This window comes from Myxocyprinus asiaticus, chromosome 30 (assembly GCF_019703515.2).
Source record: "Myxocyprinus asiaticus isolate MX2 ecotype Aquarium Trade chromosome 30, UBuf_Myxa_2, whole genome shotgun sequence".
Classification (NCBI taxonomy): Eukaryota; Metazoa; Chordata; class Actinopteri; order Cypriniformes; family Catostomidae; genus Myxocyprinus; species Myxocyprinus asiaticus.
In genome coordinates this window covers 3714624-3741622 of record NC_059373.1, presented here as the reverse complement: position 1 = coordinate 3741622, position 26999 = coordinate 3714624, and the positions used below count along the sequence as shown (strand labels likewise).

The window sequence follows — 26999 nt, the reverse complement described above, 5'->3', positions numbered from 1 at the left end:
TTTTGTGGAACACGTTGGGAAATATGTTAACATCAGAGCCACCATTCACTTTTATTGTAGCCATTACGCTGTATTAAAATTGAGACTGTACAGGTTATTTTTCAAAGCAACTTGTAATTTCCCTGCAGTTCTATCAGGAAGGCTTGCAGACTTGAGTGAAATTTAAGATGACATTTATTTGATGAATATAAAACAGAAATGTAATGTCTCTCTTTGGCGTAAGCCTCGTCTGGTGGTCCGAAGAAGTTGTACTCGGAACCGTCATATCCTGCCGGAGATAGAGGCAGGGGCGAGGAGCCTACCCCCGTGCAAGACGGGACTCAACTGGTGGTGGTGGGGTGGTGGAGGTTGCCGTGTTAGCACACTGAATCAGCAATGTGATAGATTGTGAGCAGACTTATAAAGCAATGGCCTACATGTGATTGGCTAGGAATAACCTAGCTAATGGTGTGATGATGTACAGCTGCTAGTCTTCCCGCTAGAACTACGCTGCGCTTACATTTCTGTGGCTATTGTTGACTAATGGGCACTTCTGAGGATTGACCCAAGGACAAAATGACTGGATTCACACCTTCAACTTGTTATGGCACTAACAACACATTTATATGCATACATAAGACCTTAATGATACTGAGCATTGTGACGTATTGTGAACACAGAGTGCCAACATCAATGAGTTAATTATTAAAAGTGTAATATCAATGAGTTAATTATGTATAGGAATATTCTCACAGAAATAGCTTTGACAAAAGTCAGCATTAGTCTGTTTTCTTAAGTGTTTATGTACAGGTTTTTATATAGCATGATAAAAAAAGCAATCAAATTTCACACTAGCAGAATTCCATCAAGTACAATCATTTCCACATAGTAGTATGTTGTCAATACTCTGTCCTGCACTGATATCAAAGTTAAATACAATTATATCTCTAAAATAAAAATAACAGAAACCGAATCTTGAACATGCATCACATGGCTTCTCATTACTTACACTGTAAAAATACAAATCCATTAAAATAGTGTAATTGCGTCCTTAAAATTTTAAGTAAAAGAAATAGACTTACTGCGACAAGTTAAATGGATGGAAACAAAGATATTATAACATAATGATGAAAACATTATTACAGTTTATTGCTTAGTCAAAACAAATTAACATTCCATATGAAAACTAAATTGAAGCACTAAATTGCATGCATATATTACATCTGTTTCAACAACTACTGTACCACTCAAACATCAAGTGCCATGTTTAGACACCTATTTGGTCTTCATATACAGACAGAAGCAACAAAATTCCCCAGCCACACAACAGCCCCAGATTCTGCAGCAGAAACACCAGCCAAGGTCTTTTACTGTCCACATGAATCATGGTGGGAAGCTAGATGAGAAAAAACTAATTAGAAATGAAGGCAGGTTTTCATGAAGTATCTGTTAACTTTGAAATATCTTTTCAAAAGTATAACGTACCATGTCCGCAAGACCAACATACAGAAAGAGGCCGGTAGTGACAGCGGAAATCCACTCTGTGGCAACAGTTTCAGTTGAGACGGACAGTGCAATGTACAGGCCAAAGAATGAGGTGAGAGCGCTGGCCACGTTCAACAGCAGAGCGTTTTTCACAGACAGACCGCAGTGCAACAGGATCGCAAAATCACCTGGAGTCAGAACAGAGGGGAAAAGCATTCTGCATAAGACAAAAGACTACAAAAGAGCGAAATAAATGATCAGTTCTTAAAAATAAAAAAATTGTCACAAACAGTGGCGTAGCCAGCAGTGGGCTGGGATGGGCCTGGGACCACCCAAATTAGACCCAGGCCCACCCAGAATATTAGAGATTATTCTTTGACCTCAAATATATATTTATAAAAATGCATAAAGTCTGATTTCTGCAAGTGTGAAGAAACTGTTTGATTGCACCACTTCTCCGTTGTTAAGGAAAATTTGGTAGAAAATATTTAGGTGAAAACTTGGCCCATCCATTTTTATTGAGGCCCATCCAAAAGCAGTTTCCTGGCTACGCCCTTGGTCACAAACTTCATTCAAGAAAGACTTCATTTACCTCCAGTGGGCTAAAAAAATACAAACCTTTGAACCCATTAAACTAAACCAAAGATGGATGAAAACAACAATTCTTTAATCTATAAATTAGGAATCAGCTTATGTTTTATTGCTCAAAGGTTGCTCTTTCATAGCTCTGGAGACTTAATGGCATTCTCAGCTAAGTTTTAATTTTACCTCTAAAATTCCTTAGGAGGTATAAAAGGAGACATACAGTAAAATTAGACTTACAATAATCAATATTTATAAATTAACATTAACCTAGATTAATAAATGCTTTAAAATAGTTCATTATTTCATGATATCTAATGCATTAACTAATGTTAACCAATAGAACCTTATTGTAAAGTGTTAATTTTCTAGTTATGCTCAGCTGTAATATATTTTAACAGCTAGAAATTGCTTTTTGTGATTGCAATCTCTATAAAACACTATTTTTTAAAAATCTTTATCTAGTAACCATAAATGACTAGAAAATGCAAGGAAAAGTTCATTGCACAAAAATGTCTTGTTTTCCAGTAAAAATGTCTAAACTTCATTAAAAAGACAAATTTACAATTAAAAAATGGTAAGATAATTAAGATTCAGAGAATATATCTTCAATCAAGTTCTGTGCTTAAAACAAGAAATGTAACAATGTGAAATGTTTAAATATTTTTATAGAAAACAAGATGAAAAAATAAATAAATACTGATTAAGAAGCCATTTTTTCCACAGATGTGTATGAATACATGTGTGTTTGTATTAATGTCTTTCGAGATATTGCTCACCTAACTCATGTGGCAGTTCGTGACAGAGCACAGCGAGCGATGTTGCCAGCCCTGAACGCCACGACACAGAGAATGCAGCACCCATTGCCAAACCGTCTGCAAAGTTATGGATGGCATCTCCAATGGTGATCATATAGGGGAGCAAATGCTGCTCTGAGAGAGAAGAGAAAGAGACAACATGAAAAATTGATTCCCTTTGTACAAGTGACCTCACGGGATGGTATTGATATTGGTCACTTGTGCTGAAAAGGTCATTTTACTCCCTTAAATGTGCCTCAGCAGCAAAAAATTATTTGCTTTAGTAGTATTTTTGTGTTGTTTTCCAGCACAAATATCTAAACATTCTTAAAATATATATGAATTTGCTTGGCAAGCAAAATGGCATAAGATATTTTGTCTTGTTTTCAGAAACTTTATGAACTTTATTCTTAAAACAAAGTAAAAAAAAAAAAAAAGAAATTTTTTTTTATATATATATATATATATATATATATATATATATATATATATATACACTGTATATATATATAAACTTAAACAAATTAAAATTCCCTTAGAATTAAATTAAATCGATTATTAATTATGAATTAAATTTTCTTAGCCCTTTGGCAAATTTCTTAGCCCTTTTTTCTTTTTTTAACCCTACTAGGCTGTTCGGCCATTTTTGACCGATTTCATTTTTGTTTGTTTTTTATACAAATGGTTTCCTCAATCTGAGTGGTTCAAAACTTGGTGACTTTATTTAGATATTTAATCTGAAAAAAAAAAATAAAAAAATATTGGACTTCATTCAATGAGTCTAAGTGGTCATAAAAAAAAATGCGACACCTTGGCTTTTAGCGGTCAAAATTGACCGACCATAGGAAATGAATGGGAAAGATTTTTTTTTTATATGTGTTGAATGCAATCTATATATCAGCCACAATGAGACTATAAAATATCCAGAGTTTCACACACACACACACACACACACACACACACACACACTGTCGCACACAGTCGAATATACATACAGACACCCCCCAGATTTGCATCATTCTTCACTGTTCATACTGTTTTTACGATTTACTATTTGTTACACATTTTTATGCACTGGTGTTCATTATTGCTACTCACTGAATCTTGATGTTGTAAATGTTTGTAAAATGTTTTTCAAAGTCCAGTGCTGTTCATTTTCTTCACGTTATTATTAATTTACCTTGAGTTATTGAATTTTAATATTTGAAATAAATTACTGGTAACAAAATGCTTATTCTATGTCTTCTCTTGGTCAGGTTTGACTGTATAGTTAATTAATATCTAAATATATATCCAAATGCATAACTTCTAGAAATGCATAAATCTAGAATTCTTACACAGCAGGTGGCTGCATAGAACACTGCAGCTGCACTACTGGCTATTATTGTCACAACATGATGTCACGTCAACATGACACAAGTCATGTCATTTTTATTTTTCTCACCAGGTGGCAGCAACTGCCCCAATACATGACACATTCTTATATTTTCTCATATTTTCTTTATGTATAAGAAGTGTAGATTTTTACTATAGTGATGTTGCTTATTTGCATATGCAAATGATTGTGAAATTGAAACATTTACATGTAAATAAATAACCTAAAATCCCAAAAGAAGTGCATAATTGTATTGTTTCTACTCCAGGGAAGTTAGTGTTATAACATTTGATAAAAAAAAGGGGTACACCTTTATTGTATCCGGTCAAAAATGACCGCAAACAGCCATGGTGTTGACCATTTTTGAACAGCTTAGGTGGGTTAAGTATAAATATCACTAAATTTAGTTTTCTCTGTTAAAATATGCTATTTTGCTCGTTAAGAGACTAAAGAGGCTAAAACAGTGAAATCTATCCATAAAAAGCATCTGAAAAGTACCAAAAATAAATGATGAAGACATGGCAAAAGGTTTGCAGTTCGGTTTTAATGTGACTTTCATATAAGAATAAGAAAAAAGATGTTTTAATAAAAATCAACCCCGTGCCGGAAGATGAAAAAACACAAATATTTGATTAACTTCAGTTGTGTGTAATTACTGGTGTGCAAGTCACAGCCTAGACGTGCTTAACACTGACCTCTTTTGGGGCCAGTTGGTTCCGGGACAAACTTCTCATTATTTTCCTTGTCCACCTAAAATCAATAAAAAACAGCAGCAATATTTATGAGATACACATTTTTCTATATTTAATATAATTTCATATTATTTACAATATGTGGTGTAACAAGTTTAAAGGATTAGATCATCAAAAAATCTTTTACTCACCCTTATGTCGTTCCAAACACGTATAAATTTGGAGTAATTTTATGGCTTCAGAAGACTTGGAATATAGAGTCATATGGACTACTGTATGTTTATGGTCATTTTTAGAGTTTTTCGACCCCTGGTCAGTTTTTACTTTTATTGCATGAAAAAGAGCAGTGTCAACATTCTGCTAAACTTCTCCTTTTGTGTTTCACTAAAGAAACAAAAATCATATGGGTTTGGACCAACATGAAGGTGAGAAAATGATAACGGAAATTTCATTTTCATAAACTCTTAAGTCTATTTTCATCTATTATTTGGTTCAAAATGTTATAGTGTTATGCAACACTAACATTACTTTTGTATTTAAGATTCCATAAAATGCAAATTTGGCCTAACTTAACAAAATATAAAAATGAATAAATAAATAAATTCAAATACTGTCACCAGCTCAGCCTGTGAGGTGGAGTGATTGTTCTGTCTTCGTCTCTGGAACAACTGCACAACTTTGCTGTGGTCACAGTGATAAGGGACAGACTCCTACAACAAGAAATAATAACAATATTAGATCCAATTCATTTAGTACTTTTGAAAAATAATGCAATTCTTTTTGCATTTAATGCCTTCAGCAATCTGTTGAATTTTTGATTGTTGAGACGTATTGTTAGGGAGTGAACAAGCCTAGACAATAGTATTTTCAAGAATGTGTTTTGAAGGAACAAAGAATGAGATTGAAAGTATATTGACCTGAGGTGAAAGCTGATCATTAATACATGTTGGAGGTTAAAAACCTTTCCAAAACAACACGTTACTCACTCCAGTATGATGATGGTGATCTTGACGAGTAATGATGGAGAAGATGGTTTCTAGCAGGTAGAAGATGTAGATACCCCCAATGACCACCATGAGCTTGTAAACATAGTCAAAGTTCTGCTTCGAATGGTCGTGACTGTGTCCATCATCATGTTTATGAAGGCTCAATATCTACACAAACAGACACACACACACACACACACAAACACACACATCACAGACGAGTAACCACTGGTTGATCTGAAAGATATTTCAACCAGAATTTTCATCAGACTGGCACTAAAGAGCAGTGATGTATCAGGGTCATTATTTAGTGTGGGGCACAAACAATCACTTAACAATAAATTATTTGACCAATCTTTGAAACATTGATGAATAATTCAAAATTCTATATAATAAAAAAACAAAAACATTTTAACCTAGTGCATCAGTTTTGACTTCACATTCACAATCCAGCTGTGCGTGTGCCCCGTTTATTCCCTGGTATTAATATGCGTATTAGATGCATATTAACTGGCACCATCATCATTTACACCTGGTATTGTGTGTCCCTTTTGTGTTTAGATTTTGAGTAGAGGGTATCTGAATTCATGACTGCATATATCAATCATTACTTCAGTGTGTTAATGTACGATAATAAAGCACAAACTGCATATTAACAAAAAGAAAACACAAAAAAGCAGCACATCATTTCAGCCAATTATGCATGCATAAGAGCAAACATCACGTTTAGAGCAGAACTGTCTGTTATTTTAGTGGAGTAACTGTGTTAACTGAGCTTCACAGATGTGCTTCTCATGTTACACTTTATGTTCACATCAGGGACTATGAAGTTCTGTGAACTTGTGCATGTGTGTACGCGCTTTAACAGGCAAAGTTTAAAAACCTCGTTTTAGCGCAGCGGTTGATTGACAGGTAGAAGTTTCACACTAGAACTCATTGGTTTCACCGGACTCAAACAAGGGGAGTCAATAAGTCATGTATGGGCCATTATAATAGATGCTACGTCCCTAAATGCCCTAGTACTTATAAAATGAAAACAAGTATGACTGATAAAAATAGACCATAACAGAAATTTTACAGAGAGTGACGAATAAAGACTTTTTTTGGGGGCAACCTCTGAACATAATGCCACACAAATATCCCTAATGATTTAATCTCAGCATAAAACACCACTAAGACGTGCACATCCATGTCAAAAAGCTCAAGTGACCGTGAAAGTAAACCACAACTAGGCAAATCAAAGGGTGTGCATATTATCTCATTAACTCGAATGAACAGCATAACAAAACAGACTAGCAGGCCTTTTGCAAAAAAACAAAAAAAAAAGATAAAAAAAATTTCCGCAGGTGCAAAAAAAAAAAAATAGGAAAAATGTCTTAAATTTCCATGTTGGTCCAAGCTGTTTTGAGTGTTCTTATTTTTTGCGCATTTTTAAAGATTTCCACATATTTCAATTGTATGACAAATTTATATCAAACTTAATTGAACTGCACATTTTAAATACAATATTAGAGCTTAATCAAATTATTAATATTAATCCTAATAGCTATTGTAAACATGAACAGTATCAGAGTTATTTGGGATTTTTTGTGTGTGTGTGATGTGTATACATTTGAAACCATTTTACAAAGTTTATGTAATATTTTCTTTTCCATATTTAACTAATTTAATTTGCCTTCATTTTGAATTCCATATAGTATTTAATATAGTAGGGGAAATGTCATTAAATGAACTGTGAAGTATTTAATTAACTTATAATGAACTTACGAAACATACAGTATGTTTTAAGCACAGTCTGGCAAATGGCAAAGTATTTAACTTGCCATTAACTAAACTAATTGTGTATTTTAAATAAATGCATAAGTTGAAGTGAACAATTTTTCATTAAAAAAAATGTATTAGTGTCCAGTATGTTGAAATTAAAATTAACCAAGACTAATAAATACTGTAACATTATTGTTCATTGTTAGTTCATGTTAACTAATGCATTAAAAAAACCTTATTGTAAAGTGTTACCAAATTCTAAATAAATGTAATTTAAACCATTTTAAATCCTATTATTATGATTGTGATTGTGCATTACCATGGTTAACTAGCATGGTCTTTCTGTAAAGCTAGTTAAGAAGCCTGGTCCAAAACATAACATATCCTTGCGACCAGCATTCATTTAATTATTTAAATTATATTATTAACTAAATTTGCAAAATATTTCACCAAAGTAGTTAGTTCGATTTGAAATGATAATAGATATACTATTCAAAATGAAGACAAAATGTAGTGTGACACTTTGTGGTGGCAGCAGAACTGACTCATCAGTTGATTAAAATTCATTGAGCAAAAATGGCGCAGAAAAGTGAAGTTAGTTCTGACAAAAGCTCGAGCAGCATTTCAGCGCAGATGCCACTTGCTTTGATATTTATCTAATGCAATGACATTTAGACATTTTCAAGTGTGGCTTCAGTGTCCAAATCTTTTTAGGGTCACTGTATCTCAGCTCTCTAAAACTAATGGCGTTTGCTCACCGTAGGAAGCAGATGCAACAGAGCGTCACCTGTGAGAGATCCCACAGCGAGACTGATGCAGAACTGAATACAGAGCTCAAACACTTGAGTACAGGTGGAGAACAACAGCACCACGATCCCAAACATGGCCATCAGACAGATGATGATGTTGGCAAGGGTGGCATATCCATATCCTGGACACAAAGAGCTCATTCAGTGATATTATGTAAGATAACATTCTCAGATTAAAAAAGGAGGTCAATGTGTTTGTGTTATTCACAGGTGTGGCATTCATTCTCTACTTTGTGAACATTAACAGGAAACTCTGGCAGAATCAGGTTTGAGACTTGCAAATGGTGCCAGTTTTGCTGCTTTTTCAGAATGTGATGCCAACTTAAATGATCAGTCACATTTTTCTGGTTTTCCTTGTTCCTCTTTTGTCAAGAGACTGATCAAATGATACTAACACAAAGATGCCAACAGGGAACATAACTTAATACTGTAGTAGAACCAGACAAGTCACCTGTCAAATAAGTTACATGTTGTTCAGACAGTCTCTCCCTGTCTAACTGGGAAGTTATTGGCAATAATTAGCTGCACAGTAGACTACACTTTATGCTAATATTTGTCTGGCTATTTGATATTAATTACTGAATGACCTCCCATATAAACCCCTCGAGCATATGATGGTGTAAGCACAGGTCACTCACTCTCGAAGGTGCTCAGGGAATCATTGGTCACAGGGGTGGTACTGATCTGAGAACAGCCTCCACTGAGAATCTGTTGAATCAGGGCAGGACTGAGCTGAGTAAACTGATCTCTGGTCAGTGTTGTGGAAGAGTTCATGTGGAAGATCCTCAGCAGGTCTTCAGCACTGAAACAAGTCTGCATGCAAAACAACAAAACACAAAATCTTCATTTGACACACAAAACTATAAAGATACTGTACATCAGTGGATCCCAACCCTGTTCCTGGAGGCCCCCCAATTTGACACATTTTGGATACATCCCTAATTAATCACACCTGATTCAACTCATAAGCTCGTTAGTGGAGACTCCAAAACCTGAACTGGGTGTGTCAGAAAATGTGCAGTGTTGGTGGACCTCCAGGAACAGGGTTGGGAATCACTGCTGTACATAAAACAGAAAATATATTATTTTACTTTATATATTACAATTAAAGTACTAGTTCACCCAGAATATACAAATTCTGTCATTATTTATTCACCGTCATGCCCATCCAAACCTGTATGATTCTCTTTTTTTTCTGTGAAACACCAGAAGAAAGAAAGTCATACAGGTTTGTATGGAACAACATGAGGGTGAGTAAATGATGACAGAATTTTATATTTTGGGTGACATAGTCCTTAAATTCTATGGAAGTGAAATGGCAGGCCTGACTTAGAAAAGCTTAATGAATTGGAAATCGTAATTCTTCATAACGGAAAACAAGCCAGATATAAAACTGAGATGTTTAAAGCTGAAGTATGTCACTTTTTCAGTGGTTTTATTTTTATTTTTTTCTCCCCAATTTGGCATGCCCATTTCCCACTACTTACTAGGTCCTTGTGGTGGCACGGTTACTCACCTCAATCTGGGTGGCGGAGGACGAATCTCAGTTGCCTCCGCGTCTGAGACAGTCAATCCGTGCATTTTATCACGTGGCTCGCTGTGCATGACACCGCAGAGACTCACAGCACGGGAGGCTCATGCTACTCTCCGCGATCCACGCACAACTTACCACGTGTCCCATTGAGAGCGAGAACCACTAATCGCGACCAAGAGGAGGTTACCCCATGTGACTCTATCCTCCCTAGCAAACGGGCCAATTTGGTTGCTTAGGAGACCTGGCTGGAGTCACTCAGCACACCCTGGATTCAAACTCGCGACTCCAGGGGTGGTAGTCAGCGTCAATACTCGCTGAGCTACCCAGGCCCCCAATCACTTTTTCAGTGTTTTTATTTGGGGGGTTTTCTCCCCAATTTGGCATGCCCAATTCCAACTACTTACTAGGTCCTCATGGAGGCACTGTTACTCACCTCAATCTGGGTGGTTGAGGACAAGTTTCAGTTGCCTCCGCTTCTGAGACAGTCAATCCGTGCATTTTATCACGTGGCTCGTTGTGCATGACACCGCAGAGACTCACAGCATGTGGAGGCTCATGCTACTCTCCGCACAACTTACCACACGCCCCATTGAGAGCGAGAAACACTAATCGCAACCAAGAGGAGGTTACCCCATGTGACTCTACCCTCCCTAGCAACCGGGCCAATTTGGTTGCTTAGAAGACCTGGCTGGAGTCACTCAGCACACCCTGGATTCGAACTCACGACTCCAGGGGTGGTAGTCAGCGTCAATACTCGCTGAGCTACCCAGGACCCCAGTCACTTTTTCAGTGTTCAAATACTTTCTCCTATCCTAGCTAAAAATGCAGAGACAACTAGAAGTAAGCCATACAATAGTTCATTTTGAAAACTGTAAACACTGTGTCTCTGTGGCATTATGAAAATCCCTCTGTTTGTTTTGAACAACCTGTCTGATGAGAGACAATAACATTGATTCGACCAGTGGCGTGAGTTGAGGGCAGGACTATCAGTTTGTTCGATCAACAGCAGATTGGAGGCGTATTCAGAAAGCTGTTTTGAAAGCAATGTTTATTTTTGTATTTCCGTTTGGTGGCACTAGTGGCACAGAAATTACATACTTCAGCTTTAATTTGACTCATTCTCATGAACAGATTGCAGCATGGCCAACAATTACAGCTGTCAAAATATACATACTGTAGATTTGATTGCTCTTTTCATCAAGTCACGGCTAACTGACTATATTTCTGTGGCATGCCATGATCTCAAATGAGGCCCCACATAAACGTGGCTGTAGCTTCTACTGTGCACCAACTGTATGCTGTATGTTACCGAGTCCCAGCTGCTGTTGTCTGGATGACTTTGCCGACGGGTCTTTCCGCTGTGGTGGGGCTCATCATCAAGGTGGGCATGGTCGTGGTTGTGTTCCTCTCCACCAAGGTTTAGGGTCTTGAGAAGCTCTTAGAATGACATCATTAAGAGGAAAACATGAACACATTTGTTCAGGTTTAAAGCAAATATTACTCTGTCAAAGTGTTTTCTATAAATGCGTATTTATAACGTTTTTTACTTCATCAAAATTGAAGAATAGCATTTATTAAGCATTAAATACATACACTCTTGCAACCAAAGGGGTTTTACAGCTTGAAATCATAGTAGGAAATCGTAGAACTTCCACAATGAACATTTTATTCTTTTAAGAAAAAAATCTTTTTACTGGTGCTTTTAAAACCAATATAGTGACCTAAAGAACCCAGGTACAATGGAGCAAATAAAAGATCAAAATTATTTTTTTGAGTGAAGTTTTTTTTTTTCCTTTCCTTTCACTTATTGGATTATTAGTTATTGATTTAACCACCTTGACCAAAAATGAAAATGACAAATGTGATATTTTCAGGGATTATCATTAAATTTGCAACATTTTAAAAGTCATAAAATGTGAGATTAAATGACCTCAAAATGAACCTTTAGACATTACGTGCAATAATCTTATGGATCAGAAACATTTTCCAGTCCATAACGACAAACAGCTGTTTAGGAAAATGCTTTTTTTTTACTTAAATACAACCGTTTAATTTAGATGTTAACTCATGAGACACATTTTTAGACTACTTGACAATTAAATTTTTTTTACAGTGTAACATCAAGAAATATTTTTTATCTACTTATACAGCCAGAAATATTTTTTAATAAAAAGTGGGGTCTTTGCTGAACTTAAACTGCTCCAAAAACCACTGAGGAACCTTTATTTTTAGGAGTGTGTGACTGTGAATGTAATTATGATTATAAATGATTAACAAACAGTCAGTCCTACCATGCAGGGTGAGATTTTCAGAGCCAAAAAGGTTAAAGATGTAATTCAGGAAATACTCTTGCTCAGGAAGTACATGCGCCTTCATGCAATCTCCACGCAGGGCATGATAAACAATGTTTCCGAACACAGCGTCCAGCTCTGTGTGTATGTGGTCTCCGTCATGGTCGCTGCTCTCTTTCAGGATGTTGTTCAGAGAGAGACAGGTCTACAAATGTGGATAAATAAATAACACCTTTGGCTGCAGCATGAGATGTCAATCATACATCATTTCACATAGTGGTCTGTTTGACCTATTTTTAAAGGTGATGTGTGTAATTTTTTCTATGGTAGAATTGTTTTTCATAATATGTAGTGACAGCTATGAGTATAGGTAGGAACAGTATTTACTATTCAATCAATAGTATTTAGCTTTCAAAACATAAAAAAAAAAAAGATTATTTAAATCCCAAAACTAAATGCAGTTGCACTAACCTCATGTACGTCAGGCTGATTGTATTTTTCCATATTGTGAAACAGTCTCTCCAAACTCTCATGTTCCGTGGCACCGATATCACCATGGGGAGGATTACTGGTGGTGGTGTTGTTGTCGTGGCTTAACATTGTTTCAATGAAGTGTTGGGTCTGTACGCTCCAGCGGCCCTCGTGTATGCCCCTGCAGGTGTCTGGGGGCCCGCTCAGGAACAGACAGAACCCAGGGGCCACTGTGAAGAAGTCCTCCATCTGTAGCCCCTGTGAGGTGTTGTAGCTGCTCAACAGCTGGGGCAGAATTTCCACAGAAAGGCACTATATACAGTAGAGAGAGAGGTAAACGGATATGACAACATTTGTGTACTGAGATGGAGTCTAAAACACTGTAAAATAGTGATAATGTGCTGCTGTTACTATTTCTGCCTAATCTAACCCCTGAAATGAGTTGCAGTCAGAGTGATTCAGTTATATTTATGTATGACTTAATAAAACCAGTTCAATTAGATTGAAGTGCATTTTCAGGATACCTGACAAAACCCTAACCTAGTAAAACCAACAACTTCAATAAGACTACATGGACTTTTAACAAAGGTCATTTTGAAGGCAATGGCTTGAAATGAGCACATATTAAAAAATGGAAACAAGTAGTGAGAAAACCCCATGATTAAAGGATAGAATCTGGCTTTAGTTTTTTTTTCTTCATACAGAAGAAAAGCATGAATGAAAACACACTATTAGTCTCAGCAGAGCGATATCCATCCATCCATCTTCTATAGCTGCTTGTCCTATACAGGGTCACAGGTAGTGCTGGAGCCTATCCCAGCTGTCTCAGACTGAAGGCAGGGAAACACCCTGAACAGGTGTCCTTTACAGAGACATACACATTCACACTCTCACCAACGGCCAATTTAGAGTCTCCAATTCTCTTTTCAAGTCTCTTTTGCAGGTTAAGAGGAGGAACCCCAAGCAAACTCTACACAGAAAGTTGAGCCAGGACTCAAACCCTCAAACCCGGGACCTTCTCGCTGAGAGGTGACAGTGCTACCCACATACGTGAAATGACCATAGAAAAAAGATACAGCAAAAATAAACGTTGAAAATAATAGGCAATTCAATTTTCAAACATAATATTCAATAATACTAAATCAAACCTGATGCTCTTAACAAATGCAAACTTCTTTAAATGTTATATACAACATTTTAAATATAAACACCACAAATAGAGTAAATAAGTATACTGCACTAAAAAAAAACAACAACGAAAAAAACAACGTACCTGTAGAAAATAAATAGCCAAGTTTTTTATTTCTCTTCTAAACTTTTGAAGGGTTTCTTTGTCATTTACATTAGGCTTTTCTCAAATCCTAAATTACCATGTAAATGAAATTACACTTATGAAAATAATACTATAATGCAAAAAATACTTAAAATATAAAACAAATATGAATTATAACCAGTGTTGGGTAAGTTACTGTTAAAGTAATTACTAACTACTAATTACATCTTATACAGTGTAATTTGATTACTGTTCTAATTACTCTGTCTTGAAAGTAATTGCATTACTTATTACTAATTACTTTCTAAAACCCTGATCAACCTCGACCAGATGAACAATACAAGGATAAACATGCAACTGTTCTTTTAATTCTTTCAAATAAATCATATCAAATTAAATAAATTATTCATGAACTGGCCAAAGAATTTAAAGGGGCGGCGTTAAATTAGAAAACATATATTTTAACATTAGACGTTATATTTCTATTTTAAATTCACTATTATTTTATATAGAATTGTTCTATAGTCTATACAGTATTTAATGCAATTACATCAGAAGTAACTGTAATTACATTACTGGAAAATTAAGAGTAATCCCTTACTTTACTTTTTTCAACGAAAAAGTATTTTATTTACAGTTGTCTCCCATTTATTTTATTCAAAAGTACCCCAAACAGATTTATATAAGGCAGATTAATAATAGCTGTTTCTTACTTTCTGTTTTGCTGTAGATTTTCCTTTACATGTATGTAATTTATTATTATTCTTTAATGTTTTATTTTTAATGTGTAAGTCTATACCAATCACAGGTGTACAGTAGGCTATGCACCATCACAGTCTGACTTTTCTCGCAGGTGATCTTTTTGATGACCTTTGATGAAATTGAAATGAGAATTATGTATTGAGTGTGTACTGTAGGCACTGATCCTCGACCTCGGTCAATTATAACTCACCTTTCCACACGACACACCTGAGCACAGCACGCGCTTCTCCAGCCGTTCAAAAACCAGGCGAACCGCATCATCTGTGAGGAACTCCTGTCCTGGCGACATTAAATCCACAACTTTCGCATAAATGTCCTGTTTATCGCCATGCCCCCCGCTGAACAGACTGAAACAGGTGAAACAGAGTGCTAAAACACCTCTTGTCTCCATAATCGGTGAGCTTTGTCCGTTCTTCTGTACAGAGAAACTGTTTGAGGTGAGTCTGAATGACTGCACAGACACACAGGAGTTTTAAAGTTCTTCTCTGAGGTGACACAGTACCTGCTCTTCTCAAGTAGAGGCTTCTGATTGGCCATCACATACGTCATTTAAAAGAAGGAAACTCCTCCGTTCACCTCTTCAGAGGGGTTTGGACAGGCAGGGGTGTAGAAGACGCAGGGGATGTGGGAGACGTGTCCCCCTCACTTTCAATTAAACCAGTTCCTCCCGCACTTTTTCACAGGGCAAATGTGTTTACACTGTGTCTTTCATACAGCAAATGAATGTGTAAATGCAAAAGTTAAAATTCACTGGTCAATCATGTCATTCATTCAATAATAATAAACAAATGATCGATTGAGAGCCTTAAAAATATATCTTATATATTTATGTTCGTCTTGCGCTAATGAGCTGGCCTCATTACCTTACTGTCATTCTTTCTCATGTTAAGAAATGGTCAGCTGATGAAAGACTATATGTCACTATATGTCATATTATAAATGCAAGGCAGGCAAACAAGCCAAAGTCTTTCTAGCAAGTCAGTCCACTGGTGCATATCTTTGGAACGCTCCCGGGAGGCTATTTCCAGTCACGCTATTGCAGCTCCTGTCTACTTGAATGGGGAAAGACTGAAATCCCAAATACGGTTGGTCAAGATTACGATCAAAGAACATATTTCATAATCAGCAATGAAATCGGACAACACTGGATTCATAAATTGTGATTCTGTACCTCATATTGCGCTAAAAAACGCAATTTTCCCGGCTTGTATAGCTAATGCGCACATGCGTTCTCGAGTTGATTGACAGGTGATGTCTGTATCTAAAAGATGATTGGCTCTTTTACCTGTAAGGCGGGACTTCCTTTCTACATCCGTTGACCGTTGGGCGTTCCAGTTTCTCCCATTAATTTTAATAGAAGTGGCCCATCTCTGCTAAATAGTCTCTGGTCAAGCACACCCCTTGAAATAACATGTCAGGTTTGAGAAACAAAGATATTTATTATTTTAGTTGTGTAGTTATTTTGTTCACTTTCAGAACCGTTATTGGCCTAACTCAGGATTTCACAGCTGATATACATTTGCACCAACGTAAAGTCAGCTGTAAAGTTCCCTCCAATCAGTCAGAAAAATGTCTAAAATTTAAAAAATTAATAGTTTTAGATCAAACAAAGAATACAAAAAATACACGTAAAACCCTAAATCACTATAAAGAGACAAAACAAAAACACAAGGTAAACACCACCACAACAATTTTAAAATTTAATCACACAAATGCAATAATGTCATGGCACCAATACCGCATAAAATGATAATGAATATTGTACAGACTTTTAAAAATAAATAAATACATGTTTTAGTGACTGCTACTATCGTGAGCAAATAAACAACACCATACATGTGACTTGTAATTAATTCATTGATCAAATTATGCAAGAGTTTTATCGTGCTTGACTTTTAGGTACCAAATGTATTAACTGATACAAATGCATTCTTAGCATTCATAACTAAAAGTTTATTTCTGCCTAACTTTGCTCTGTTGTGTGGATGTATTGTTCTATCATTATGTTTGTTCCAGCGGGATAAGACCTGAGATTTCATGAGGTCTGCCTCAACCTTGAGGGAAGGCTAACCTATGTTGTATACTGACTAATGATGTCATTGCAGGGATTGTTTGGAGTTCTGAGAATAATATGACAAAGCCAAAAGAGCAGAGCTCAAAGTGTAAAAGAGGAAGTGCCCTACTGGGTTTATAACAATTCTGCAACCCTTACAATACTTGCTTTGTGTTGAAAGATAAACAATGACGCAGCTCTGAATCATGGCATTTACAATATGTAGTTGAACAGAATACCATGTTTGTAAGATTTCTAGAATTATCTGTACTGTTCCCAAACCTCTGTACTTGTAAGAGATGATGTCAGCAATTAGTTGTTAGTTGGAGGTTAGATCCTCAACTCATTTTCTGTTTCTGTCTTTGGAAATGTGGAGAGCTTTGTCTTCAGTAAACACTCTCTCAACTGATTGAAACTCAGCTTTGACTCCTGGTCTTCAGTGTCCATACTGGTCTCTCTAATGGATCTAACTGTATTTCCTGCAGTACAATAAAACAAAATACTAGTCCCACCAGGATTTCACGGCACTTTTTCCTGATTATTGCAGCCCAAAATGAATTTGTGGCAGCTTTTCTCAAATATTGCCATGCAATTTGCAACGTTTTATTTGGTTGATTTGTTGTTTTGCAGTGAAAACTCACAGTGTAAATGCAATTATGTGTAAATATTATAGTGCACAATAACTGAATATGCAGTTAGTATGCCCAAAAAAAAAAAAAAAAAGTATAATAAATACACATAAAATACTATACATTTGGCAGAAACCTGTGACATGGCTATCGGAAGACCCTTAATTAGTTTTGCATTACAATCGTCTGCGTCAGACGATGCAATAAAACTTTTCTAAAGTTGAAATAGACTTACAATAAATCTGTAAACAAAAAGCACAAATGAGGATTCAATAATTAGGCCTGTTGCGATTATAACATTGTCTCAGACAGACCTGCCTGATCTCGTCCCCACCTCATAGCCACCCCCATGGCTTCCCCCACCTACCATCCCTTGGTCAGCTCCGCCAGCGCCCCCGTGGTTTGCTCTGCTGGGGTCCCTCTGGTCCGTCCCAACCATGCCCCTGGTTTGCTCCATCTGCCCTGCCTGGTCTGTTCCTTGTACCCCTGCTCTCTTGGAGCCTCCATAGTAGGTACCTCCAGCACCTCCTTGGATTCCCTCCCTCATCTCCTCTGGTGTTCTCCTGGTTGGATCTGCCTGACCTTCTTTTCTGTCCTATCTTTGTTTGTGTCTGTTTTGTTGGTCTTGTCTTGTGTTGGATGTTCAGGTGGCATCCCTTTAAAGAGGGGGTACTGTCAGGATGCTGTCACAATAGTCTGCTTGTTTGTAATTCTTTGTGTCAGGACCCTGACACCTATGTACTGTCTCTTATGGTGTGTGTGAGCACATGGTTTCTGTTTGTGTTGCCATGTGCTTTCCTGTCAGTTCTGTCTTGAATGCTAACCCCGCCCCCTCATTTGCCTGATTATTAGTTAATCTGCCTCACCTGGTTCCATCGTTACCCTCCTCATTTCTCCCTCTATTTAATCTCCCTGTCTGGTTGTTTGTGTTGTTGTTCTACCAAACTTTTGTCTAGTCTGTCTTGCTCCTGTCAGTTTGTCTAGTTACTGGCTTCCTGGTGGTCTCTGCCTGGTTGGCAATTCACAGCATTGCCTAAATTGCCTGTGAGGCCTTCCTTTCAATCCTGCCTGGGAGGACCTGCTCTCTGGCTCCTCTCCTATTTGGCTTTGCTAGCTCTGATTCTAAAAAGCCAACACAGCGGCTGTATTATATGTTATAGGAGTGCACAGATGGGAGTTTTTTTCAACAAAGGTTCTACACATGTTGAAAGACATTGTCTTGTAGATCGGTGCCCCCAAAGAGATGGTGTTCCTAGTCAGTCACCTAATGGGTTGACTGGCCCTGATTGCGTATATGGCCTAAATGCCCTCACATTTATTCGTTAAGGATGGAAAAAGTAGCTCAGACTAAGACAACATTCACTGCTATATTCAGTCTAAAACATTACACTGTGTAGTATAAAGCTGGTTTATGATAACAAATGTCAGTGCAATTAATCACAGATCATCCCCCAAATAGTACCAATCCATGTTAGACAGTGAATGAATATCTTTTATTGACATTTGATTTTGAACATTATTGTAAAATTGCAGGATATATAAAAGATGTGTGGTTTCTATAGCAACAGAGGAAAAACAAACAGTATTGCTTTGAATTCCATTCCATTCTCTTCTATCTATATTTATATTTGCAGATTACAATAAGATACATTTTCTTAGTGGCTTTCTACACTCCATATAAATCGTGATTTTAACAAAACAGTAAATGCAGTTCCCTCCCTTTTGAAAGTAATTTGTTCTTGTCAAGACACCACAAATCACAATTTACCAGGACCATATATTTGTTGTTCACCTGCAACCTGAAGTTTACGCTTTACGAAAATGGCAAACCTCAAAATAATTCCATTTAAAATATTTTTGCCAATATTTAAGATTTACATATTTCAATTTCATTACAAAATTCCATCAAATTATTATAATTATAATGATTTTACAAAATTACATGTATAAAACTTAACATATTTAGTTTCTTATTTTAGTTAAAGGTGACTCAATTCAATTTGAAGGAATTTTGAAATAAAATATGCATATCTTAAATACAGACCTAAATATTATTTTGTGTGTGTGTGTGTGTGTGTGTATACTTTTCATCAAGAATACGAACCCTATTTTAAGACCATTGAGATTGTTAGTATACATCATGATAGTATATGTCATCCTGAATTTAATTTATGATGATTTTAAGTTTCATTACTGTACAAGATTTTGTAACATTACGGTAGTGAGAATTTGGGAGGAAAATGTGTTTAATTGTCATGAAAATAATATCACAATGCAATCCCCCCCCCCCCCCCCAAAAAAAAACAACAACAAAAAAATGTAATAGTCAAAAAATAGGCTTAATTTTCTTGATGCAAATTATAATTTCTCATATTTTTTATAAATATGACATGAACATTTCTTTGTAAGATTCACTCAACCACTGACCTGGAAAAACAATTTTGACATCACCTCTAGCTAAGAATGGCACATCGTTCTGTATATTGTGCACTTGGAATAATCTTTTTAAACACACAGACTCAAAAAGTGGCAAATTTAAATATTACAAAACGTCTGTGTCAAAACATAGGACGCTCAGGTTAGATGTTCGCAGTTTAGTGTCAGTAAACCAAATATGGCAGTGAGGAATCATTATAAGTGAACCAAAATTTGGCACAACAAGCCAAATCGTACTTGATACCATATTTTTTTTTAATATTTTTAAATATTCTGTAGAAAATCATGGCATCCAGGCAGACTTCTGTGACTCTCTCCTGAGCTGTTCAATTATTTAAATGAAACCTATAATTCCCTTAAAGGAATAGTTCACCCAAAAATGAAAATTCCCTCATGATTCACTTACCCTGATGCCATCCTAAATGCATATGACTGTCTGTCTTCAGCAGAACACAAATGAAGATTTTTAGAAGAAGATCTGAATTCTGTAGGTCCATATCATGCAAGTAAACAGGTGCCAGCACTTTGACGGTCCAAAAGTCACATTTAGACAGCATAAAAGTAATCCACACAAATCGATAATTAAAACGTTTTAACCTTATATCGTTGTTTCCGTCCAGTGCTGCATTTCAGTTTGAAATGAACTAACTCTCGTGAGACATTTGTTCCTCGTTGTATAAAAAGTGCACGCTCCGACTTCTCGCGTGAACGCGCCATTGCACTAACGTTACTGATGCGACGACTGCTGACAGGAAGCATTTTTTATTTTAATTTTATTTTTTTAAGTTAATGTTTTAATTATCGACTTTCTTAAACCCAGCGATTCAGGGCCTGGGTAGCTCAGTGGTAAAGACACTGGCTACCACCCCTGGAGTTCAAATCCCAGGGCGTGCTGAGTGACTTCAGCCAGGTCTCCTAAGCAACCAAATTGGCCCGGTTGCTAGGGAGGGTAGAGTCACATGGGGTAACCTCCTCGTGGTTGCTATAATGTGGTTCGTTCTCAGTGGGGCGCGTGGTGCGTTGAGTGTGGATGCCGCGGTGGGTGGCACATTGGGAATTGGGCATTCCAAATTGGGAGAAAAAAAAACTTAGCGATTCGCTTCAGAAGACATTCATTGATCAACTCGTGTGGATTACTTTTAAGCTGCCTAAATGTACTTTTGGACCGTCAAAGTGCTGGCACCCGTTTACTTGCATTATAAGGACCTGACAGAGCTCTATCTTCTTCTAAAAATCTTCATTTGTGTTCTGCTGAAGAAAGAAAGTCATACACATCAGGGATGGCATCAGCGTAAGTGAATCATGAGAGAATAATAATTAATAATAATGTGCACCATTTTTGGGTGAACTATTCCTTTAAATGTTTAAAGAAATGAGGTATCTTAAAAGAAATGCAATGATGAAATCCACTCAAAGAATGAAACTGCAATGTGTCAAAATTTTGACATCATTTCAAACCCATTTAAAAGAACAGTTCACCCAAAAATGAAAATTTTATCATCATGTACTCACCCTCATGTTGTTCCAAACCCGTATGCCTTTCTTTTTTCTTTGGAACACAAAAGCACAATTTTTAAAGAATAAACGGGTTGCTTTTTTCATGCAAGTTTCAAAAAGCACCATAAAATTATCATAAAAGTGGTTGATACGACTTGTGCGCTTTATTCCAACTCTTCTAAGGTCATATGTGTCATATGGGTTTGTAACGACACAAGAGTGAGTAAACAATGACAGAACACAATTTTTAGAAGAACTATTTGTTTAAAAAGCGAAAATGTCTGTGCACTGAAACATTTCACTTCCAGAACAAACTGGGAATCATAGTGGCAGCTAAGGCTTTTAAAAAACATTTCACAAAATTAAAATGTTCTCATATTGCATTTCTCTCCCATAAGTGCTTGGCACAGAAACGTGTGTATGCAAATGATATAAACGTATCCAATATATACATTCTTACACAATGTACAAACAAAGATGTAAGTGCAAATACAATATGCATGCATGTAACTTTAGAATTACTTTAAAACGGAAATTATTTTCACACAAGAGTTTCAGTACTGTAAATACAAACAATTGTATCCAAATGCAATGACATCAGAGAGCAGCCACACCAGTTATGGGCAAACTCCACAAAACGAAATAAGAGTCTTGACCATCAAACAGACGGAAAAGAAAAAGAATTAGAAATAATACTGTCAGGTCTCTGTAACAATTACACTTAATAAGAAAAGCTTCAGTTGTTGGTATGTCACAAAAAATAGGCATTAAGCTGGCTGCAGTCACATTTATCTAAAATTGGAAAAAATAAATAAAATGAAATATAAAACATAAAACAAACCAAAAAAAACCTCAAAATTATCTCGTAATATCAAGATAATTATTGGGTAAATTTCTCAATAAAAATAATCCATTACAAATTAATTATCTAAAAAAAAAAAAAAAAAAAAAGTAAATTGAAAGTCAGTAATTGTAATCTGATTACAGTAATTTAAAATGCAATGCATTACACTGCTTTTTTTTTAACTTAAAAGTAATTACAGTAATGAATTAGATCAAGATTCAAAATCAAGCGAGCACTTGGCTCATTATGACATCATCATGACCTTTGACACCTGTTTTGTTCGTTCAGTCTGAGTTCATCACATATGTACTGTAGGGCTGGACGATATATTGAATATTGGATTGCGATGATTTTGCAAGCAATATAAAATTAAGCACGTTGTGAATATCGCAATGATTTTCTTGCACTTTTTATTAGGCCATTGAGTCTCAAAGAATTTGTCATTACGTTATTTTTATGATTTAAACTTAAGTAGAAAAATTGTGTTAGAGTTGGTAAGTTTGATTCATTTTCGTGAATCACTTCAAACTATTCAATGAATCTATTCAAAACTTGATTCAAAAATGATTTGTTTGCGTTATCACTAAAATTGTTCACATAAATTGCTTTTATCTTGTTAAATTATTTTAATAAAAATGTTAGTAATATTGCTGTTTATTTATTGTTATATTGGTGCATATGACTAAATAAATATTCCTATTACATTATTCCCTTTCTTAAAAAATGTGCCTTTAAATATATATATTTTTTAATCATTTCTAAACTCATTTTTTGTTTAATATTAGGCATTAAACATTTTGAATCTACTAAGTAGATTTTACTTGTCAACAATGGCTGTTTAGTTTAAATGATGTTCTTCTGATTGAAAACATATCACTTTTTTAATCCATTTAAAAAATAAATAAACACCAATATCGTCAAAGGCTAAAAAAATATCAAGACATAATTCTTTAGCTACATCGCCCAGCCCTAACTGTCTGAAATAATAAAATCATAAATATCAGTAAAAATAATTTTCAGAGTTAAACGCCACATTAAATAAACATTGACAGCTGCATTTCAACAAAACAAATGCTGAACATGTTTACACTTTTCCTATATTTTGCATACAGGAAAAGATTGATATCAACCAACACTAAATTCTGACATGAAACATTTTATAAACATGGGAATAAAAACCTGTGTGCTCAAACAGGTCAATTTACTGTACAGTTCTCCCTTATTTGGCTGTGAAAGTGCCGCCCACAAACAGTGTCCGTTCAGTCAGTGCTGGGAGCTGGAATTGTTCGAAGTGTCTCGTCTCTGTCCAGTGAAGGTGCTGTTGTATTTTAGCAGTTCAATCTGTTTTCACAGCGAGACAAACGCTGTGTTTGTGCTGCCGCAGCTGCAGTGAATGCTGTTACACTCTGGGCTCTAGTCTGTGAGACAGTTCAAACAGTGTCTGCTGACTGTCAATGATGTGCAGGTAATGGACACTCGATCGCACTTCAGGACTGTCACACTGTGAAAGCTCATTTCCTGGGAAGTGTAGAATAGTAGATAAATGTTATGATAGGAGTCAAAATGATCACTGATATATTTCACTTACAGTTTACAGAATGACAACCACAGAAATTTGATCCAAAACAATCATATGATGCATGTAAATTAGTTATGTTTGATTGGACAATCGTGATAAATGTTGTGACCAATAGGATGAGAGACTGACCTGTTTGATCTGTCTGACAGTGGCGAATGAGTCGGACCGTGTCTGCAATCATGTGCTACAGACAGATACACACTCGTCAGTATTTCCACAATGATAAAAATATTTTTTGTTCACTGATTTTTTTTAATAATAATAATCAACTAATAATTATACAAATATAAAATAAAACATTAAATATATGTATTAAATAATAACAAAAATAAATAGGCTACTATTACTACTACTAATACTTAAATAAATAATAATATGAATAATACTTGTACTGCTACTGCTACTACTAATAATGAAATACAAATGATAATCAAATAAAAATATATAATATATAAATTAAATATACTTATTAAATACTACTAATAATAATGTAATAAAAAAATAATACTAATACTACTACTGCTCCTCTTCCTCCTCCTACTATTACTAATAATGAAATATAAATAAAAAATATACTTTAAAATATAAAATAAAAAATATACTTATTTATAACAATAATAAATAGGCTACTACTACTATAATAAAAATGTAATAACAAATAATACTAATACTACTACTGCTCCTCTTCCTCCTCCTCCTACTACTAATAATGAAATATAAATAATAATATAAATAAAAAATATACTTTAAAATATAAAATAAAAAATATACTTATTTATAACAATAATAAATAGGCTACTACTTCTATAATAAAAACTGAATAACAAATAATACTAATACTACTACTGCTCCTCCTACTACTAATAATGCAATATAAATAATAATAAAAAATATACTTTAAAATATAAAATAAAAAATATACTTATTTATAACAATAATAAATAGGCTACTACTACTATAATAAAAATGTAATAACAAATAATACTACTACTGCTCCTCTTCCTCCTCCTCCTACTACTAATAATGCAATATAAATAATAATAAAAAATATACTTTAAAATATAAATAAAAAATATACTTATTTATAACAATAATAAATAGGTTACTACTACTATAATAAAAATGTAATAAGTAATAACACTAATACTACTACTGCTAATAATAATGAAATACAAATACTAATAAAATATTAAATATTAAATAAAATATACATTAAATAATAACAATAATAAACAGGATTTACAACTACTACTACTACTAATAATGATAATGAAATACAAATATTAATAAAATACTACTAATTAATTTTCAAACAAATTATTCATTGACACAGTAAACACTTACCAGCTTCTCAAAATTGACAAGATTATCATGAAATGTTTTATTCCCCTCATGGATGAAAGTGATATCTGAAAACCAACAGAAATGACAACATTTAAACAATTCAATATAGTGATCTCCAAAATAACAACAAAAGCATTCAAGATGGCCCTGATAGTCAAACTGTGTCACCTTTTAAAAATAACTCTTCTTTTTTACTGTTGCCATGCAAGTCCCTAATAATTAAGAAGCTTAAAACTACAGCCAGTGACAGGAAGTGGGCGGCATGCTTACCTTTAAGCAGCAGAGGCATGAAGGGTATTTTGGGCGGTTTCATCTTCTTGAATGCATCTCTGTAGGCCTTGTGATTCATAGATGGATCCTGAAGAACAGTGTGAAAAATCAGACGAATCTCTTGACATTACTGACCTCTAGAGGGAAAACAGTTGATGTGGATTCTTATTAGGATATGTTTGACTTACCGTCAACAACTCAAGCTCAGAAAACAGCTTCTTGAATTTCCCAGGAACTTTCTGCAGGTAAGAAAGAGACGAGAGAGAGATACTTAAGAAAAGGTATTGGAGTCCTCACCAGACAAGTCAAGATTTGTCGCTGGTAACATGTTGTATTACACCTGGTTAGGACACATGTAAGCTACTGTAGAGAGTAGAGAGTCAGTAAACGTGTGTTTTACCTCCCATGTCTGGTTTAGACGACTGACGGCAGCGGTGTTTAAACCCATGATGATAGCGAATGAAGAGTTCAGATTCCTCTGCGCTTTACAGCTGAAATACACAAACACACACTCACAGGTGAGTTATTGCCTTGCAGCAACAAAGTGTTTGAAACACTCACACAGTTATTAAAGCATAATTAAAGTAGAATTATCACAGAAACACTGAACAGAATATAGATATTAACCAAACAGTCTCCTTAACCTTTATCTGACATGTGGCATTGCAGGTCTGTTTTAATAGTCATAGACACCAGGGAAAGTGCAATGCTAAATGCAAATAATACAATTCAACCAACCATATAATCATGCATTTATAACAACAACAAAAAAATAGACTTCTATCACTTTTCCCATATCACTTGTTTTTGACGTCAAAGAGAGTTTTGTTTACTTTTCGACAAAAAAATGTGGAGCGACTGGGGAATCGTTGAGACTTACTGAGCAGCGATCTTGATGAACTTCTTAAGCAGCTGGACTCGTTTGCCGAGCGATGGACAGAGCAGCACCTCTGACATCACCCACTGCTGGACCTCATTACAACGCTGCAATAGGAACTCCAGCGCTACCGTGTGTCCACCGCTGGCTTGGCGACTGAACGTATAGAATATCAAATCTTGCTGTGGAGAGAGACAGACCAGAGGCTGTTATAAGTGGAGAGTGGTTTAGAAGATAACTTCACTTATTTTAGCTGTAACCAAACTAACAATTGTGTTTTCTAAGAATGTTTTTCCAATCATCCCATTTGGTTTTGAGAATGTTCAAATGTCCAGTTTACATCAAGGGGAATAGCCTAACACTCTTAAAAATATTCTCTCAACTTAATCTGTATTAAAAAGTGAACTTTATATGAATGTTGATTTGTACTTTTCCAATAGCAATACTGTTGAAAATACGTAAAATAATGCTATACTTTTTGCATAATTGTTATGAACAATTATTTTGGGAGCTATTAAAAAATGTGTTACATATGAATATATAAAATATATAATAAATTATATTATTAAAATATATACATTTTTTAAATGATTTTATTTATATTATATATATATATATATATATATATATATATATATATATATATATATAATATGCATATATGATATTA

The 26999-nt window shown here is 35.2% G+C and overlaps 2 protein-coding genes across 2 annotated transcripts in view; both read right to left on the bottom strand.

The window, feature by feature from the left end:
* Nucleotides 1-46: 46 nt before the first annotated feature.
* LOC127420868 (zinc transporter ZIP4-like) lies at nucleotides 47-15267 on the bottom strand. The gene is made up of 12 exons (XM_051663453.1): nucleotides 14991-15267; nucleotides 12766-13077; nucleotides 12295-12499; nucleotides 11313-11440; nucleotides 9108-9282; nucleotides 8419-8591; nucleotides 5897-6064; nucleotides 5528-5620; nucleotides 4914-4968; nucleotides 2826-2978; nucleotides 1465-1652; nucleotides 47-1375 (listed from the first exon to the last, which is right to left on the bottom strand). The coding sequence occupies exons 1-12, from the start codon at nucleotides 15189-15191 to the stop codon at nucleotides 1247-1249; spliced, it is 1980 nt and encodes a 659-aa protein (XP_051519413.1). The 5' UTR covers nucleotides 15192-15267; the 3' UTR covers nucleotides 47-1246.
* A 3686-nt stretch (nucleotides 15268-18953) lies between these two features.
* Nucleotides 18954-26999, bottom strand: part of LOC127420859 (rap guanine nucleotide exchange factor 5-like) — an 83153-nt gene continuing 75107 nt past the window's right edge. The window contains exons 20-26 of the mRNA XM_051663440.1: nucleotides 26333-26511; nucleotides 25853-25943; nucleotides 25641-25691; nucleotides 25453-25540; nucleotides 25183-25247; nucleotides 23968-24022; nucleotides 18954-23777 (exon numbers count right to left, since the gene is read on the bottom strand). Of these exons, the coding sequence (XP_051519400.1) occupies nucleotides 23659-23777; nucleotides 23968-24022; nucleotides 25183-25247; nucleotides 25453-25540; nucleotides 25641-25691; nucleotides 25853-25943; nucleotides 26333-26511 (648 nt within the window). The 3' untranslated portion in view covers nucleotides 18954-23658. The remainder of the gene's footprint in view (nucleotides 23778-23967; nucleotides 24023-25182; nucleotides 25248-25452; nucleotides 25541-25640; nucleotides 25692-25852; nucleotides 25944-26332; nucleotides 26512-26999) is intronic.

Bases quoted from the DNA above. Each gene is read 5' to 3' on its own strand.
- LOC127420868 (XM_051663453.1), bottom strand. From the start codon at position 15,191: ATGGAGACAAGAGGTGTTTTAGCACTCTGTTTCACCTGTTTCAGTCTG. The intron at 1,653-2,825 runs GTGAGCAATATC...TTCTGACTCCAG, and splicing joins CGAACTGCCACATGAGTTAG to GTGATTTTGCGATCCTGTTG. The intron at 1,376-1,464 runs GTACGTTATACT...TTTCTCATCTAG, and splicing joins ATGTTGGTCTTGCGGACATG to CTTCCCACCATGATTCATGT.